This window comes from Peromyscus eremicus, chromosome 20, assembly GCF_949786415.1.
Source record: "Peromyscus eremicus chromosome 20, PerEre_H2_v1, whole genome shotgun sequence".
Lineage (NCBI taxonomy): Eukaryota > Metazoa > Chordata > Mammalia > Rodentia > Cricetidae > Peromyscus > Peromyscus eremicus.
In genome coordinates, this window is record NC_081436.1 from 48,847,118 (window position 1) to 48,864,017 (window position 16,900).

At 42.0% G+C, this 16,900-nt stretch overlaps 1 protein-coding gene across 1 annotated transcript in view; it reads left to right on the forward strand.

Annotated features, from left to right (window-relative positions):
• The first annotated feature begins 1,824 nt into the window (after positions 1–1,824).
• Positions 1,825–16,900, forward strand: part of Eif3h (eukaryotic translation initiation factor 3 subunit H) — a 90,579-nt gene continuing 75,503 nt past the window's right edge. The window contains exon 1 of the mRNA XM_059247172.1: positions 1,825–1,989. Within this exon, the coding sequence (XP_059103155.1) occupies positions 1,858–1,989 (132 nt within the window). The 5' untranslated portion in view covers positions 1,825–1,857. The remainder of the gene's footprint in view (positions 1,990–16,900) is intronic.

Sequence of the window (16,900 nt, forward strand, 5' to 3'; positions counted from 1 at the left end):
GTTCTTTCTTTAGGAATGTCTTTATGTCCCTTATGTTGCAAGGAATTTTTTTTTCTAGTTGCAGGTTCCTGGGTTGCCAGTTTGTTTGTTTATTTTGGCTTTTTTTGTTGTCGTTTTTGTTTTTTGTTTTTCGAGACAGGGTTTCTCTGTGTAGTTTTGGTGCCTGTCCTGGATCTCACTCTGCAGACCAGGCTGGCCTTGAACTCACAGAGATCCGCCTGCCTCTGCCTTCCGAGTGCTGGAATCAAAGGTGTGCCCCCACCACCGCCCAGCTTGAGATCCTTCTGTTTTGTAATGACAAGATGACTGATTTTAAACATTGATATTTGGGTACTTTGGTGCTGAACTCTGGGCCTCTGCTTTGGCTGGCTTCTTCTAATACAGATCTGGTAATGGAAGGGGAGATAGGTAGGGGCTTCTCTACGACTTTGCTGAGAGGATACAGCCACACCATGTGTGAATACTGGGACTCCTTTGACCTTCTTGAGGATGGGTAGTTCCTTGTTACAGCTGGGGTGGTGGAAATTTCAGTGCTCCTTAAGCACTCAGCTATGTGGCCTGTATGAGTGAGAAAGGGTATCATGACTGCTGTACATGCAGTCACATAATGTGTGTTACCTTATCTCCTCTTGCCTATTTTCTTTTTTTTTCTTTTTTGCTTTCTCTCTTTCGTTCTTTTTGGCTTTAAAACAATGTTTTATTTATTTTTTTCATTTTTTTTATTAAGAAATTTTCTACTCACCCTACATACCACCCACAGACCCCACCTCCTCCCTCCTCCCACCCCCCAGCACTCCCTCTCCCAAGGCAACCTCCATCCCCACATCCTCCAAATCAAGGTCTCCCATGGGAAATCAGCAGAGCTCAGTGTGCTGGACTGAGTGGGAAGTACATATTGGACATTGACATGGCAGCAAGTAGGCAAATGGACACTCTGATGTGGATACTGGAGTGTTATATAAGGAATATAAATTTGGGATCCACCAGCATATATATGATGTTTAAGATCACTGAGAATGGATGATATCAGTATGATAAGGAATAAATGTAAGGGAAAGTAAATTTTGAATGCTTGAACTGAGACATTTTTCAATAATTAGAGATTGAAGCAAGGTAGAGAAACCAACACTGACGAGCAAGGAGAAGAAGCTGAGCTATGGAATGAATGAATGAATGAATGAATGAATGAATGAAGGGCCTTTGCTTCTAGGCTCTTTCTCTGTAGTCAGGGTGAGCCTACTGAATTACTGAATTTTTTGTCTTTTTTTTCTTTTTGGTTTTTTGAGACAGGGTTTCTCTGTGTAGTTTTGGTGCCTGTCCTGGATCTCACTCTGCAGACCAGGCTGGCCTCGAACTCACAGAGATCCACCTGCCTCTGCCTCCCGAGTGCTGGGTTTAAAGGCGTTGCGCCACCACCTCCCGGCTCTGAATTTTTTCATTTATTATTATTATTATTATTATTATTATTATTATTATTATTATTCATTACATTACTTTTGAATACTGCGTGAAGGAATACTTACTGCAAAAATAAGGAATAGAAAAAAAAATCACTTGAATGTAGAGAATTACTTAAAATGGCTTGTTTCAACTGATGCAGTAGTTTGCAGATTTAATATGTACTTCAGAATTGCATGTCATAGGTCAGCATGATTTGTAGGGAAGGTACTCTGACACACGACGCGCGTGCGCAGAGTTATTGGAGCCCGCCGGAAGAGGAGAAACCCCCGGGGAGGCGTGGCTCTACCCCGGCGACTCTTCCAGACCCCGCCCCTTAGACCTGCCGACGACGTCGCGAAGTTCGTCCTTCCGCTTCCGGGGCCTCACGCTTCTCTTTCTTCCTGTCTGGCTGGGAACATGGCGTCGCGCAAGGAAGGCACCGGCTCCAGCGCCACCTCCTCCGGCTCCGCGGGCGGCGCGGTGGGGAAGGGCAAAGGCAAAGGCGGCTCTGGAGACTCAGCCGTGAAGCAGGTGCAGATCGACGGCCTGGTGAGTGCGGCTCCTGGCCACAGGCCCACGCGGGCGCCAGGTCCCCGCCGGGCGCGCTTCCTCCCGCTTTCCCCAAGAGGAGGCTGACCGCGCTCGCCCCTCAGCATCCTTCTCCTTCATCTTCGGTTTTGCTCGAAAGACACCACAGCCGTCCCTGTTTTCTAATGAGAGGGCTGGGTGCTGAGCAGAGGGACCGGAATAGGGCTCTGTGACAGATGTGCCTGGACTTGGTTTTAGATGCTCAGGAGAGGGAGGAAGGGCGGGTTACAGCCAGTTGACAGTTGTGCCCAGAAGGGTTTAGGACCCTGTTCAGGGATCTAGGAAGGGAGGAGAGAGCAAAGGAAACGCCTTGGCTTCCCGGAGAGGCTTTTGACAAGTGCATTCTCGGGAGATTTGCTAGTTACCGTGCTTTTGAGCTGTAGTTCAGCACTTTACCTGGAAGTGCTGAGCTGGGGTAGATTCTTAGGCAGTGTTCAGTCTGAACAACAAAAAGCCGTAGAAAAAGAGTATATTTCTGATTAAGGTTCATGAACTAGGGCATCTGTGGAAGCTTGGGATAAGGAGACGGATGGAACAGAAAAGATGAGAATCTAAGTGATGTGGGTTTCCAAGCTTTAGGAGCATTCCTCCTGCAGGGTGTGGTGGCACATGGCTTTACTCCCAGCACTGGTGAGGCACAGACAGACAAATCTCCACGAGTTTGAGGCCACCTGGGGCTAAGATCCACACCCTCTCAGAAGAAAAAAAACAGAAAGGAAAAAGGCATTCTCATTGCCTTTTTTCAAAAGCACACTTACCTCTCAAAGCACTTTCCTGGGTATTTTCCATTAGCTAAGACACTTGTCATAGGGATTTTAAAATTCGTGTGAAAATTGGGATTGCAGCAGGCAGTGTACTGTGTAAGTGGAAGTCATTAGTAATTTCACGTTGTTTAATATAGCACGATGTTCAAAGGCTTGGTCTTCTCACTTCTGCCATCTGCCAACTCTGTGGCCCTGAGAAAGTTAGCGTTTATCAGCCTCACTTACCTCATGTATTCAGATGGGAGTGAGAAGTAGTTATGTATTGGTGTATCGGTTAGATTATGTGAAAACGCTCTATGTGGTGACCTGTTGTGAGCATGTGAAACTGTTAGTCATGGTTATTGTTGACTGTAATATCTGAGTTTGAAAGATGCAGGGAAGAGCTTTGGAAAGCTCTATCCCCGCACCGTTTAAATGTCACTTGTGTGATACTTTGAAAAAGCAATGCTGTCTCTTTTGCTTAGCTGACAGTTTCAGCTTTTCATGGCTTTTTGAAGCAGATGCCTTCAGGAATAAATATCACATTTTTAAAGATTGCAAATTAGTTGGTAGGTGGACTTGAATTGTGGAAGTACCAGTTAACCACTTGGAAAATGTTTTCAACACTCGGAAAATGCTTTAAGTCTTCAGAACTTATGTTTTACCGACTTGGTGTGTGTTTTGAAACTACTCTTTGAATTACTTGGTTTCTGGAGTTGTAAAAAGGCAACAGGTAGGTGTTATAAATCTGTTTGGTGGATGTAACTACAAATAAATATTTTGGGACTTGGGCAGGGCATGGCGGTACACACCTGTAACCCCAGCACTTGGGAGGGTGCAGCAGGATGCTGGGGAGTTGTTTGTCAATCTGGGCTACATAGTGAGACTGTCAAAAAGAGAAAGTAAGACATGCTTTTGGGGCAGTCTTGAAACTATTGAGCTGTCTACCGTGCAACAGTGATACAGGCTCAGTAGCAACAGAGCCAGGGTGCCTTAAGAAATTTGAAGCATTAAGATTGCTGCAGGTGGAAACAGACAGGGCCATTTGAGTTCAACAAGCAGGCAGTGGACCTAGGAAAATCAAGGCACTTGTTTTGGATTTCTGTATTCACGTATCACTGTTTTTTTTTTTTTTTTTAAATCTGGAAACTGATTAATGCCCTTCAGGAGATTGGATTAAAAGTTTATAATTTACTATGAAGATATACTTTTCAGTGACAAATACTCATGTCTCCAATCAACAGGGCCTCTTTTAATTATCAGATTTCCTGGCAAATCTTAGAAGCTTATGAGTGACCCCAGATGAGTCATAAAAAGGGACACTCAGGTGGTTAAGGGTCTTTATTTGCTGAGTCATCATGCTGTCCCTTAGTTCAAATCTTGAGATCCCCTTTAGTGATATCTTAATTTTTTTCTCATTCATTTAATTTAAAAGTTCATATCGTAGCTCTGTTCATTAGATGATTTCAGTGAATTCAAGGCCCACCAAAGTGTAGTTTTGCTGCTTGTGTTCATGGTTTGTGTTCAGGTTTGTCTCCTGTTCTTTCCACACTTTGTCCAGAAGGGATGTTTCAGTTGCCTGTGGCCAGTAAGCCATTTCCTGACTCGGTCCTGCAGTTTGTCTTCTGCCAGGAGCCATCTCCGGCGGCGGCGGCGGCGGCGGTGGTGGACAGGTCTGCAGGGGATGTAAGGAGTCAGCCGGGAAAGGAAGTTAGCAAGGCCATGGTGATCAGGAGAATCTTGCAGCCTGGCTGATTAGCAGCCAGAGCGCTTCTTTATTTATACAGAATTTAGTAAGCAGAGATACATCCATTATGTTCCAAAACATCAATCATATCATTTTTGGTTTTGAACATATGTTTCACTTCCTTTTGCTCATCTTTTAGTTATCATTAATAAATTATGACAGAATAGAGTTATCATTTCCAATCATTTCCCCTCAAGTTTTGACATTATTAATAAACGGACTTATCATTCTTATTCATTAACCCCAATTTTTTGAGAATCTAGAGGCATATGACAGCCTGTTCTCAGACTGGTAGCTTTGGTTGCTTCAAGGACAATAGACTAAAACAAAATCTTCAAGCCACCCTGGGCATTTTGCCATGTCCCAAGCATCAGAGTACCCAGGAAAAATCCTGAGGCCAAAGCTACTGCAGTTATTATTAAAATTCTGGCATAATACAATGTTCATATTTATATCTTTATAGAATTTGTTTATATGTCTAATCCTGGCATTCTGTTGTTCCATGGTCATATGACATTATAGTGGCTCTGCATGAGCTAACTTTTCTAAGAGAGGGAGGTCCTGACATCTCATTCTTTTTGGTTTTTCAAGATAGGGTTTCTCTGTATAGTTTTGGTGCTGTCCTGGATCTCGCTCTACAGACCAGGCTGGCCTCGAACTCACAGAGATCCGCCTGGCTTTACCTCCCAAGTGCTGGGATTGAAAACGTGCACCACCACCGCCCGCTGACATCTCATTCTTTTATCATCTTTCCACTCCATGCTTTGCTCATCAATATGTCTCTGTGTAGGGCAGAATTGTGTACCATGTAATTGTCTTGAGTGTACAGTGGGAAGAGGCTTGTAATCTGAACTGTGGCCAATTCCTCTAGCCCACTGGATCTTGTTGACCTTTTTTGAGATTACTTTGTTTTGAATATCTTGTTCCTGTGTAAGTACAGGGACAGATGTTTCAAGAATGTCTCATAGCCTCATGAGGAGACCTCTGGCTTCTTTATGTGTCACAACCTCCAAGGCATAAGGAAGACTTTCAAGTAGATAAGGATATCTCCCTAAAAGGGGTGGGGGGATAGTATGTTCAGGACTTTCCTGGGGAAGCTTAGAAGCAGCATTCCTGGGAGAAGGCATAAATGATTCATAAGAAATTTTCCATCAGTCCAATATCCACAAATTGTACAAATATTAAAAGTCTCAAGTATGTAACAGGTGGAGATGAAAACCAAAGGTGGCATGGCAGCCATCATGAGGCTCAGCTTTGCTGATCTTTGTCAAGCAGCTGTGCTGGCTTTATGACTTCTGCCATTCCATCCAGATGTGGCTGTGCCAGTCTCCCTTTGTCTATGGTGTTCCTCTTTACTTCCTTGTCATGTACAGTGTTGCCAAATGTGACTTAATAGAGCTATGCTTTTAATCTCTAGTTTAATTTGAATCTGTATAGTTCAGTTATGTTCTGTTCTAGATTCATTTAGTAAAATCATAGATTACCTTACCTATCTTTTTGTTTGTTTCTTTGTTTTTTGAGAAAGGGTCTTTCTGTGTAGTTTTGACTATCCTGGAACTAACTATATAGACCAGGATGGCCTCGAACTCAGATTCACTTGCCTCTGCCTCCCCACCACATCCAGCTATGGATTACCAATCCTTAGTGACATCTAGTTCTGCCAGATGCTGGTTGTGTTGATGAGCAAGGTAGACACTCTAATCCCACTACCATGACTATACCACACTATACCATGACTACCATGCATAGGCATGGTTGAACTCAGATATTAATTTCTTACTGATTATGTTTGCTTCTGGCGTATTACTAGTGGCTACAGCCAGTTAATATTACCCTTGGGAATATAGGCTCTTGATCATATTGAAAGATAATTCATAAGAAAGACATGGTGTATTTCAAATATATTTCTATAATAAATGTATTCTCATGGAATTTAGGTGCCTTGAGTAGTTTACCTCTCTGGTTGGCTTTTGCTGTTGAGTTTATCTGCCTCTTACCTCTTGGATTTCTAACTTCATTTTTGTGAATGAAGGACTATTTAAGGAGTGAATCATTAGAATTATTTCTAACCTTCTAGGGTAAGTATATCTGAGCGAAGATTAAGAATGCAGTCTGGGGCTGGAGAGATGGCTCAGCGTCCTGGCTGTTCTTCAGAAGACCTGGGTTCAGTTCCCAGCACCCACATGGCAGCTCACCACTGTCTGTAATTGCAACTCCAGAAGTTCTAACACTGTCACACAGACACACATGCAAGCAGAAATACCAATGCATATTAAAAAAAAAATCTGATATCTTGGCTAGATTTTTTTCTTCAGCAAGAAAAGATGCTAATTCTAGGAGCTGATAGGATTAATATTATCTGGAATATATGTGTGTGTACATATATACACACACATACTTCTCCTATGATATGCATATGAAGCTGGTAGCTTTTCAAAGACATAACAGTAAATTAATTATCCTAGAGCTTGAACTCAAATCGTATTTTGCCACCCTTCATTCTGTCTTCCATTACTATAGCTGCTTCATATGTTTTAAAGATTTCACTGGTGTCCCTTTTTATGAGCCAAAGTGCTGTTAAAAGATTTGTGTATAGGTGGTGTGGGTAAACTAGAGATCACCACTGGACGTCTTTCTCAATCATTCTCCACCTTAATATTTTTCTTTACTTTTAAAAATCTCATATGCATACAATGAATGTGATCCTATCTACCCTCCTTTTCTCTTTTCAACCATCCCCAAGTACTTCCAGCATGCCCTCCTTCCAACGTCTAAGTTAATGTTCTTTTGTTCTCTTCTTCTGCTTTTTCTTCTTTCCTTCTTCCTCTTTTTTTGGGGCGGGGGGTGGGGGTGCGGTTAATACACTAAGTTCAGTTAGTACTGCTATATGGGCATGGGTTTGGGGTAATTACTGGAGCTTTGGAATCCTACTAGTGGCCACCCTCAAAAAGGATTGACTTTCCCTTCCCCAGTGACTGTCTGTATCTAGAGTTTTCCTGCCTGGCCCACAGTCAGGACAAATCTCTGTCACCTGCCAGTCCCACAGTCGCTCAGACCCAACCAAGTAAACACAGAGACTTAATATTGCTTACAAACTGTATGGCCGTGCCAGGCTTCTTGCTAACTGTTCTTATCTCTTAAATTAATCCATTTCTATAAATCTATACTTTGCCACGTGGCTCATGGCTTACTGGCATCTTTACATGCTGCTTGTCATGGCGGCGGCTGGCAGTGTCTCCCTGACTCAGCCTTCTACTTCCCAGAATTCTCCTGTCTCCTTGTCCCGCCTATACTTCCTGCCCGGCCACTGGCCAATCAGTGTTTTATTTATACAGAACAATATCCACAGCAACTGTCCACTGCCAAGAGCTCCTTAGTGTGGGATGGGAATGCCTATCCCATCTATGCCAGGCTTTTAGCTGGCTTGATCTTGTGCAGGTAACCACAGCTTCTGTGTGTTCATGATTGTGATAGACACACATGTCCAGAAGAAGTGTCTTGCAATACTCCATCCCATCCTTTGTCCCTTACATTCTTTCCCCTTCCTTCTGTGATATTCCCAGAACCTCATTGGTAGTGGGGTTAGTATAGCTGTCCCATTTTAGAGTTGAACATTTATTTAGCCTTGAAGTCTCACACTTTGACCAGTTATGCATCTCTCTGTTGACCACTGTCTACTACATACAGAAAAGCACCAGTTACCAAGGTTGAGAGCAGCTCAGGTCTATGGGTATAAGCATAATTTTAATTATTTTATTTATTTATTTATTTATTTATTTATTTATTTATTTATTTATTTATTTATTTATTTATTTATTTATCGAGACAGGGTCTTATATAGCCCTTGGCTGGCCTGGAACTCACTGTGTGGATCAGGCTGGCCTCTAACTCATAGTAGTCCACCTGTCTCTGTCTCCTAAGTGTTGGGATTAAAGGTGTGTACCACCATTTCTGGCTGAGCATACATTTTTAGGGAGCAAGTTGACCATATGCATTCAGCAAAGTGGCAAAAGCAGGTTCTGCTTTAGGGTTTTGACCAGTATTACAGTATCAGGCATTAAATTTGTGCCTGTGGAACAGGTCTCTAATACACTCAGAAAGCAGTTAGTTACCCCGTAAAAGTTACGCTGCTGTTTTACCAGTAGGCATGTCTTGTCGGTCAGGTTGGTGCAGCATGTGGGGTGCAGTGCTGGATAAGACTGTTGGTGTCTTTTCTCCCCCTAGCAGCTTGTCCACTTCATATTTCAAAACTTTAGGTGAGGTCTGCGGAATTCAGATCCTCCTCACTCAAGCTGGTGTGGCAAAGCACTTTTCCAGGTGAGCTTTCTTCCTCAGCTCCTATTCTAAGTGTAGTATACACATGCTCCTTAACAGTGGTGTTTCCTCCTCCCCATAAACCTGTGGTAAATTGAGGATATTGGAAACAGAGTTGTGTTTCAGCTGAGAATGGTGGCACTCACTGTAATCCCAGCATTTGGGGTGGAGGTGGAAGGGTCAGGAGTTGAGAGTCATTTCCAGTTACATAGCCGTTTGTGACCAGATGAGCTGCATGAGATTCCACTATCATCACTTACTCGCTCTCTACTCACTCACACGTGGGAGTTGGGGCACCTGCCGCTAGCTAGTATTAGAAGTACTGTACTGCATGCCATTAATCCACAAGAAGACCAAAATTCAGAATTGACTGCTTCCACACCATGGTAAGGTCAACAGTTTTAAGGAGAACATTATAAAGGCCAGCTTTATGTGTTTATTGTATTAAGTAGATTTAGTACTCTCAGATAGAAATGACAGCTATCCTCATATAAATGAGGGAACTAAAACACAGATTATGGGCCTTGATATATGTTAAAGTGGGAAAATAATTCCTATTTAGAACAGTGGTTCTCAACATGTGGGTCACGACCCCTTTGGGGGTTGAATAATCCTTTCACAGAGGTCACCTAAGACCATTGGAAAACACAGATATTTATATTATAAGTTGTAACAGTAGCAAAATTACAGTTATGAAGTAGTAATAAATAATTTATGGTTGAGGGTCACCACAGCTGTATTAAAGGGTCGCAGCAATAGGAAGATTGAGAACCACTGATTTAGAAATTATGTACAGAATAATGTGTTCCTTGTTCAGTTGTTAGAGAACAGTTTTCCAAAAATTTGGTCTCTTCTGTGTGAGATTTTTCTGACTCTTTTCATGTGCCTTAGATAGTTCCTTAGATGAATGCCTCTGATTTTAGCAGTTATAGGAGATCTGATTATGTTTGCTTTTTCTGATGATGAAAGAGCAGAGTGCAGTGTAGCTCACATACCTATCTTACCGATGACAGGTTTCATTTCTTTCACTAAAACTAAAAGATCTGAAACGGATACTTACATATGCCAGAGTAGTACAGTGGTAATTCAGCTTACATAGTCAGAATATGAAGCTTTTACCACTTGCGTTGGAATATCAGCTGTGTACTTATTTAAAATTGTATTTTCTTCCCAGGTAAAGTATCATTAGTACTCACTGGATCCTGAGATTGTGTGAGGTTTGGTTTTGGACTTGCTGGGCCTTCTCTTATCTCCATCTGCAGCCTCTTTCATTATGTAACAGGCAGCTACTTACCTGTGACAGAACCCGTAAAATACAGTTTTTAATGAAGAGAAGCTCGGTACATTCATTGTAAGAGAGTTGTGGAGAAATCACAAAGAAGAGAATTAGTTTGGCTTAGCTCACGCTCTTTAAATCTGGGGTATCGTTGTAGCACTTTTCCTGTTTTTAAGTAACTATGTAGAGTTGAAGTGAGTTAGCGGTGAGTCGTGTTTCTGACCTTGCTGAGCTGCTGCTCCGTTGCTTTCCTTAGTGCTCACACAGTGCAGTTGAGTCTCCCACCTGCGGAGTGTTCCAGGCTGTTTACCGGCTCCAGTGCCAGATGACTGTTACAGTTCTTAAAAAATCTTACTCTGCTTTTAAAATTAAGTGTTCACATTAGTACACATTAATGCAATTGATTTCTGTTATTAGGATACCACTCTGCCTAAATCACCCAAGTATGTAGCTGAAGTTTTTCTGGTCCTGCCTAGGCCCTGCTTATAAAATAATCACACAGAGGCTTAATATTAATTAAAACTGTTTGGCCATTAGCTCAGGCCTCCTAATGACTAGCTCCTACACTCAAACTCAGCCCATTTCTGTTAATCTATATGTCCCCACGTGTTCCTTGGCTTTGCCTATGTGCCATTACATGCTGCTCCCTGGACTGTGGGCTGGCGTCTCCTGGCTTAACCTTCCTCTTCCCAGAATTCTCCTTGTCCTCTTATCCTGCCTATAATTCCTGCCTGGCTACTGGCCAGTCAGCTTTTTATTAAACCAGTGTACAAAGCATTATTCCACAGCACAAGCATATGGACATCTTTGATGATTCCTAGAGGGTTACCTTAGAATCTCTGAAGATCACTTCTTAGCTCTCTGAGTTATAACTGTACTGCCCATGTTTTCCTTTCTAGCTCTCCTTTCCCATCTATTGCAAAAACCTCACACAAGTTATCTTACAGGCTATGTTGTATAGTTGGCTGTCACAGACAATGCTGTTGAGTAAACTTTCTTATGTGACGACTCTAGCCCTAAAACTAAAAACCCTGTGGAAAAATCACCATTACATCCAGAGCAGACTCGCTTCACTGTTTAAATTTCTCTTTCCTTTTTGGAGAGAAGAAGGCCCTCACTTCACATTCTATTCTACATGGGCGTTACATACTCATCAGCTCATTCAGAAGTACTCCTTGAATAAGAAGATGAGCTTACTATAGTATATTCCCCACTTCTTGAGACAGAGTCTCTCCTTGTGGCTCTGGCTATTCTGGAACTCTCTTTGTAGACTAGGCTGGGCCCAAACTCAGATCCCCCTTCCTCTGTCTCTTGAGTGCTGAGATTAAAGGCATGTTCCTCCATTGCCTGGTTTATAGTATACTTTGACATGTTGGAAACAGAAGGTTTGTTAACCTGCATTCTCTTTGCACAGAGTAATTAATATATGCACATAGAACACAGACCATGAGAAAAATGTTCAGGTAAAGAAACTGAACCACCTGTTTCTATCCATCCTTCCCAGGTGGCCATAATTAATTACTCTTTAATGGTCCCTACCTTTCCCCTGGGCCTACTTTAGTGAGTACTGAAGCATTTGATAATCTTAGTGCCCCCAAATTCCAGAACAGCCTTTTAAGTAGTGGTCATTGCACCTGAATGCACTGTAGTATTTTAAGGAATAGACATTTTGTAACAGTTCTGGAATGTTATTTATTAATTTATTGCTTTGTATGAGAGAAGAAATAAATTTTGTTCTAGGTAAGCTTTTCTGTCACTAATTTTACTTGAGAATAATTACCCTCCAGCTACACCTGGGAAAAAAATTACAGTTGTTACATGTGATACTGTAAAAACCTGTGAATTAAGCATCCATGTTAGTTAACATGTAATTGTCTTGTATGCTTGAACATTTGGTTGTACCATTTATTGTGCTCTGTATGACTAATTGTAGGACCAGAGAACTGTTGGTTAGTCTGTAGAATTTCTGGAAGTTGCCCTTCCATTCTTTTTCACAGTAATTAGGTGATTTAACTTTAAAAATGTGAACCATCAGTGAGCATTAGATCCCAGAGAATAATCATGAAACATGTTCTTTCAAGATGAACTATTATAGAGGTGATATTGATGAGCTATAGTGGAGCATTGTAACCAATCCATATGTGTCGGGCACAATAACTACCCCCAACATTGGAGTGACTTAGGTTTCATTCACATCAAAACTTAACAGCAATGATTTAAATCCCATTTATTCTTTGACTCAGCCAGTTGTGAAATGGAACTCCTCTCCCACTTGAGCTGTAAAATGTGTTAAATTTAAGACTAATGCAGCTTTCTGCTTTTTGAATTTACATTTTGGCAATAACTACCTTCTTTGTTCAGTGTTAGAAAAAATGGTCTAGGCTTAACCAAATAACAGAACTGCCAAGTTCACAGATCTGACAGTAAAAGAAGCCAGAATTAAATGAAAGTCTAGATACTGACTTTATAGAATATGCTAAAGGGAGATTTTGTGATATTACAGTTTCTTTGAGAATAAAATTCTTCTACAGTAATAGCTGTTCTTTGACAGAGATGTGAGAAGTTCAGGCAATAGGCCTTACCTCCCAGGAGCTGCAGAACCAGACGAAAGCCAGCTAGGAATTATCATCTTGTCTGAGCTCTTCAACCCGCCAGTGCCCCATGCAGCATGGGCTCTCCTGCTTTGCTTTGCACTTTTAAGGAACATCTACCCCTCCTCTGTTTCTGTTCAAAGGGGAGGCCTCCCATGGGTATCAACAAAGCATGGCATATCAAGATGCAGTAAGACTAAGCAACTCCCCTTGTATTAAGGCTGGGTGAGGTAATCCAGTATGAGGAATAGGGTCCCAAGAGCCAGCCAAAGGTTAGGGACAGCCCCTGCTCCCATTGTTAGGAGTCCCACAAGTAGACCAAGCTACACAACTGTCACGTATATGTAGAGGGCCTAGGTCGGTCTCATGCAGGCTCCATGGATGTTAGTTCAGACTCTGAATTCCTATGAGCGAGGTCAGTTGTTTCTGTGTGGTTTCTTGTGATAAGCTTGACCCCTCTGGCTCCTGCAATACTTCCTGTCTTCAGCAGGATTCCCTGAGCTCTGACCTAATGTTTGGCTCTGGGTCTCTGCATCTGCTTCTGTCAGTTACTGACTGAATGAAGGCTCTCTGATGACAATTGGGATAGTCACCAGGTTCAGGCGATGCATCCACTGTTGCTAAGGAGTCTTAGCTGGGGTCATCCTTGTAGACTTGTAGGAGTTTTCCTTGTATCAGGTTTCTACCTGACTCTGAAATGCCCGCCCCCTTCCAATCATCTCTTTCAGTACTCTCCTGCATTCGCTCTATCCCTCAAATTTCCATCGCCACCCACCCCCAGTCCACCCAGGAGATCTCTTTTTATTTCTTCTTCCCAGGGAGATCCATGCATTCTTCCTTTGGGGCCTTCTTATTACCTAGCCTCTGGGTCTGTGGATTGTAGCATAGTTATCCTTTGCAGCTAATATCCACTTCGGAGTGAGTACATACCACATTTATCTTTCTGGGTCTGGGTTACCTCACTCTGGATGATTTTTTTTTCCTAGTTCCATCCATTTGTCTTCAAATTTCCTGTTATTGTTTTAAACAGCTGAGTAATATACTCCATTGTGTATTAAGGAACTCTTAGAGTAGACATCATCATGATTTTTAAATAGGATAGTGGTCTTTCAAATGAGAATTGCATGTACATAACCAATACAGAATATTTTGAGTTAACTAGCTTAACACTCTCATATTTTTTGAGACGATGTAATGAAGACCAGGCTAATTCCAACCAAGCTTGCTGTGTAGCCGAGGCTGGCCTTGCGCGCTCAGCCCCCTGCAACCACTTCCCAAGTGTTGGAATTATTGACCTGTGCCTGTATTCCTGGCTTAGTTGTACTCCTAATTTTTTTTTATTTTTTATTTTTTATTTTTATTTTTATTTTTATTTTTATTTATTTATTTATTTTTTTGAGACAGGGTTTCTCTATGTAGCTTTAGTGCTTGTCCTGGATCTTGCTCTGTAGACCAGGCTGGCTTTGAACTCACAGAGATCCGCCTGTCTCTGCCTCCTGAGTGCTGGCATTAAAGGTGTGCATCACCACCGCCCGGCTGCACTCCTAATTTTTAAATACAGATTTAAAAAAGAACCTTTGTTAGAAGAACTTTCATAGACCACCTCCTCACCTGAGTAGTACTGCTTATATTGGGTGTCAGGTAGATGATATTTTTATTTTTTTGAGACAAGGTTTCTCTGTGTAACAGAGCTCCACTGTCTTGGAACTTGCTTGTATACGAGGCTGTCCTCAAACTCAGATCTGTTCTCCTTTGCCTCCTGAACACTATAGCATTAAAGATGTGTGCCACCACGCCCAGCAGGTAGATGATTTTTAATAGCTACAATTTACATTTTGTTATGGTTGAAAAGAAGCTCTGAGGAATGTAAACATTCTAGAGGGACAGTGTCAATACGATCCAGATCCTCACATACTTTACTCAGCTACTATATGTTTGTTGGATATATGCATGAGTAAGAATGCGTGGGGGTGGTGGGAGCTTTCACCTTTAAAGGAAGATCTCTGAATTCAAGGCCAGCCTAGTCTACTCACCCCGAGTGAGTTCCAGGACAACCAGGGCTACACATAGAAACTCTGTCTTGAAAACAAAACAGAACAAACCACAAAAACAAACAAAAAATAGGTGGGCTGTGTATTGTGGGACAGCCATTGTAACATTGTAACATGTTTATTGAGTACTTAGTGGGGTGTGTGTGTGTGTGAGAGAGAGAGAGAGGAGAGAGAGAGAGAGAGAGAGAGAGAGAGAGAGAGAGAGAGAGAGAGAGAGAGAGAGGAGAGAGAGAGAGAGAGAGAGAGAGAGAGAGAGAGAGAGAGAGAGAGAGAGAGAGAGAGAGAGAGAGAGGTAGTTAGGGTGGACTCTTTTTAATCCTTCAGCAGAACTCTGAAGTCACCGTTACTAGGCAGTTGATGGAAGAGGGCAATTCAGATTCTGGAATGCTGAGCTTTCAGCTGGGTTTATTTATTGGAGGAATATGACACTGTTTTATCTCTGTTTTAGAGAGCTTGGGATTCAAAGAAGGACCTTGCTGTGGAAGTAGATTTATTTTCACTCCTCCTAAGAATACACTGTGCAGAACAGAATTAAGCTAAGGGAACAGTGGAAGTGACCTCAGTGGAAGGGAGTATATCTGTTAGGAGCAGTGGGGCTGGTGGCGAAAACCAGGAGCTTGGTGACCACTCACTTTGAAGTTTACACCTGTTGAGTTGCTGTATTTTGGGAAACTTTATTTTTGTAACATAAGTTGATTCTAAAGTCTAACTAGCTGAGTGTGGGGGTCTGGAGTAATGGTTCAGTGGTTAAGAGCTTGCATTATTAATCTTGTGGAACACTGTAGTTAAGTTCCCAGCACACACATTGAGTAGCTTACAGCTGTATGTAACTCCAGCTCTAGGGGACAGGGATGGATGTAGCTGGAGTTGTTTATGGAGAAGACTTTTATCTCAAAATCCTCCAACCAAAATCAAATGGAAAGTGGATAAAGTGTCATCTACTTATAATGATTATCACAGGGACTACTGGTAAAGTAGCAGTACTCAGTGTGGGTGGTCTGGGAAGGGTGGCCTGTGTGAGATGAGTACTGGTAAAGTAGCAGTACTCAGTGTGTTTGCTCTGGGAAGACTGGTCTGTGTGAGGTGAGTCCTAGGTTGAAGCTGAATGGTCAGGAACTTTTGTAGCAGCTTGATGCTGTGTACTTGAAGTGTTCCATCCCTGGGCTTGTGCTTGTTCTGAAAATTTCACTCTTCTAGAGTAATATATCCACCCCCCCTTTTCCTAAGATGTTGATATTAAACAGGGGGGATGTGTTCTTCACAGTAATCAACTATTTTCATAGCCAGTTTAGTATGTAGCTTCTCTTCCTAACCAGTGTACTAATATTTAACACAACCACAATAAACAAGATACTGTGATCACTTAATACCACCAGATTTACTTTTTAGGTTAATTTTGTTGGTTAAAATAGCTTAATAATTTTAGTGTTTTTGTTTTACTGTTAGCTATCTAAAAAGGTGAACAAGTGACTCAGTGTTTGCTTACTCTAGCTGCACAGTACGGATTGAGGCCTCAGCACTCCCTATGAGCTCTACTCTATGAAGGCTACATACAATGGATGCTATAGTCTAACAACTCTAAGCTACTCAGGCTTCAGCAGGTTCTTGTCAGGGACAGCCAGAAACCTGTTTTTCCTGGGGAATGTTCACTTTTTAGTAATTGTAGCTTATTTGCTAATCAGTTCTTTGCTGGTAACAGATTGACCCTTGGGCCATGTATGTGATAGGCAGGTGGTGCACTGCTATCTAGTACCCTGCCTGCTTTTGAATATTTGTTATAGTACAGAGTTGAATCACTTGTCTGCGGACTTATAATTGGCACAAGTCAGACTTCAACAGGCCGTTCTGCTATTGGAAGCCAGTCTCTGTATTCCAGTTATATCTTTAGTAGTGGTGGTGTGTCCGTGTGTATGTATCTGATAATGTATGGATGTTTGTGCATGATGTCTGGGAATAGATAGAATTGTACAATAACCATATCAAAAAGTGATGCCCTGCACAAAAAACTGTAGACAGCTAAGGAATGCTAAGAGTGGGAGAAATAGTCCTCCCCAGGGAAGACTTCCCACTTCTAAATGGTCAGCCCTGAAAACATATATACAAGTAACATGCATACTGAACAGGTTGTATTTTTACGTATTTAGGAATCT